The 1,527-nt window shown below is 46.4% G+C and overlaps 1 protein-coding gene across 5 annotated transcripts in view; it reads left to right on the top strand.

Moving 5' to 3' along the window:
* Cnot10 (CCR4-NOT transcription complex subunit 10) overlaps nucleotides 1-1,527 on the top strand; it is a 49,422-nt gene that overhangs the window by 46,147 nt on the left and 1,748 nt on the right. For all 5 annotated transcript variants that reach the window (XM_013346615.2, XM_005348043.2, XM_013346614.2 and 2 more), the window contains one exon: nucleotides 902-977. In XM_013346615.2, coding sequence (XP_013202069.1) covers nucleotides 902-977 — 76 coding nt within the window. The remainder of the gene's footprint in view (nucleotides 1-901; nucleotides 978-1,527) is intronic.

Raw genomic sequence — 1,527 nt, 5'->3', positions numbered from 1 at the left:
GGATCTCTGAGTTAAAGGCCAGCCAGGGCTACACAGCGAAACCCTGTCTTTTTTGTTGTTGTTGTTGTTTGTTTGTTTTTTGTTTTTCGAGACAGGGTTTCTCTGTGGCTTTGGAGCTTGTCTGGAACTAGCTCTGTAGACCAGGCAGGTCTCGAAGAAACCCTGTCTTAAGAAACACAAAAAAAAGAAAAAGAGCACTTGTTCTTGTAGAGGACCCAGGTTTGGTTCCCAGCCCCCGCTTGCTGGCTCACAAGCATTTACAACTCTAGTTCCAAGGGCACTGACCTCCTCAGGTACCAGGCATGTGTGGTTCACATAGAGAAATACAGAGAAAATGCACATAAAAATAAATCCATCTAAAAAATTTTGTATTTTGAAAACATGTACAGTCATACAGTCCTATACTCTCCACCATTGAGGAGGGAGGTAGAGGTCAGGGTTAGAAATTCAAGGTCATCCTTGGCTACATAGTTTGGGGTTGCTGTTTCAAACAATAAAAAAGGAGAAAGAAAGCCAAATTAGGGTTTAGGAAATATGGGTAGAAGCTGGGAAGCCTACATTTTTATATCTTACATGAGGAAAAATAATCATATTGAGTTTAACAGGTATCAAGATAAGGGAATGTTGGATGAGATAGCATATTCTATACCCTGTGCTCAGAGGATGAGGCCGGACAGCACCATGTGTTCAAGGCCTGGCATCCTCATTTGCCACGGAAAGCCAAGCATAATAGCTCCCAGCCCTGGGCACGCAGTGAGCCTGTCCTGGGCTACGGTAGGAGACAACAGAGGTGCTGAGGGGCGCTGTGACCGTGAGCCCTGAGTCAGTGCCAGCTTCTCATGGAGACTCACGGAGGACTTTGCTTTCATGAGTGTTTTTTCTCTCTCTCTCTTGAGCAAAGGCGGCTTCAATGATCCATCCTAAAGAGGTGCCCCCTGAGGCCATCCTGCTGGCGGTCTACCTTGAACTGCAGAACGGTGAGTGATTCTCATTAGGGTGCTGTCCTTCAAAATGCTCACGACCTTTGGTACCAGGCATGTTGGTTTGTGTCTCTAATTAAAGCATTTGAGAGGCAGAGGCAGGAGGGTCATGTGATCCAGACTGGTGTATCCCCAAAACAATACAGGTTAAAGCTGCACAGTCCTTGAGAACATGACCCACCCGGTTTTCTAAGTAGAAAATGTAACTAAGGGGACAGCACAGTGGCTCAGCAGGTAAAGGGCATTTGCTCCTGGTGACCTGAGCTTGAATCACAAAATTGTCCTCTGACCTCCATACACATGCCAACACTCACACACACCAAGGGCCGAACCTGGAGCTTAGCAGTAGAGTGCAGGCCTGGGTTCTGTTCATGGCGCTGCACAGAGGACGAGGGAGACGGAAGGACTGGTTAGTTAGCAAGGTTTTGTGTCTTATAGATTCCTGCCCACAAATTAAAATATTCCTTTTCGTTTGAAGATGCAGTTTTAACTTCTGTCCCTTAAAATCAGTTCCTGAGGGGCTGGAGAGATGGCTCAGAGGTTAAGA

The sequence above is a fragment of the Microtus ochrogaster genome, chromosome 5 (assembly GCF_000317375.1).
Source record: "Microtus ochrogaster isolate Prairie Vole_2 chromosome 5, MicOch1.0, whole genome shotgun sequence".
In the NCBI taxonomy this organism is placed as follows: Eukaryota; Metazoa; Chordata; class Mammalia; order Rodentia; family Cricetidae; genus Microtus; species Microtus ochrogaster.
This window is presented reverse-complemented; position numbering and strand designations above follow the sequence as displayed.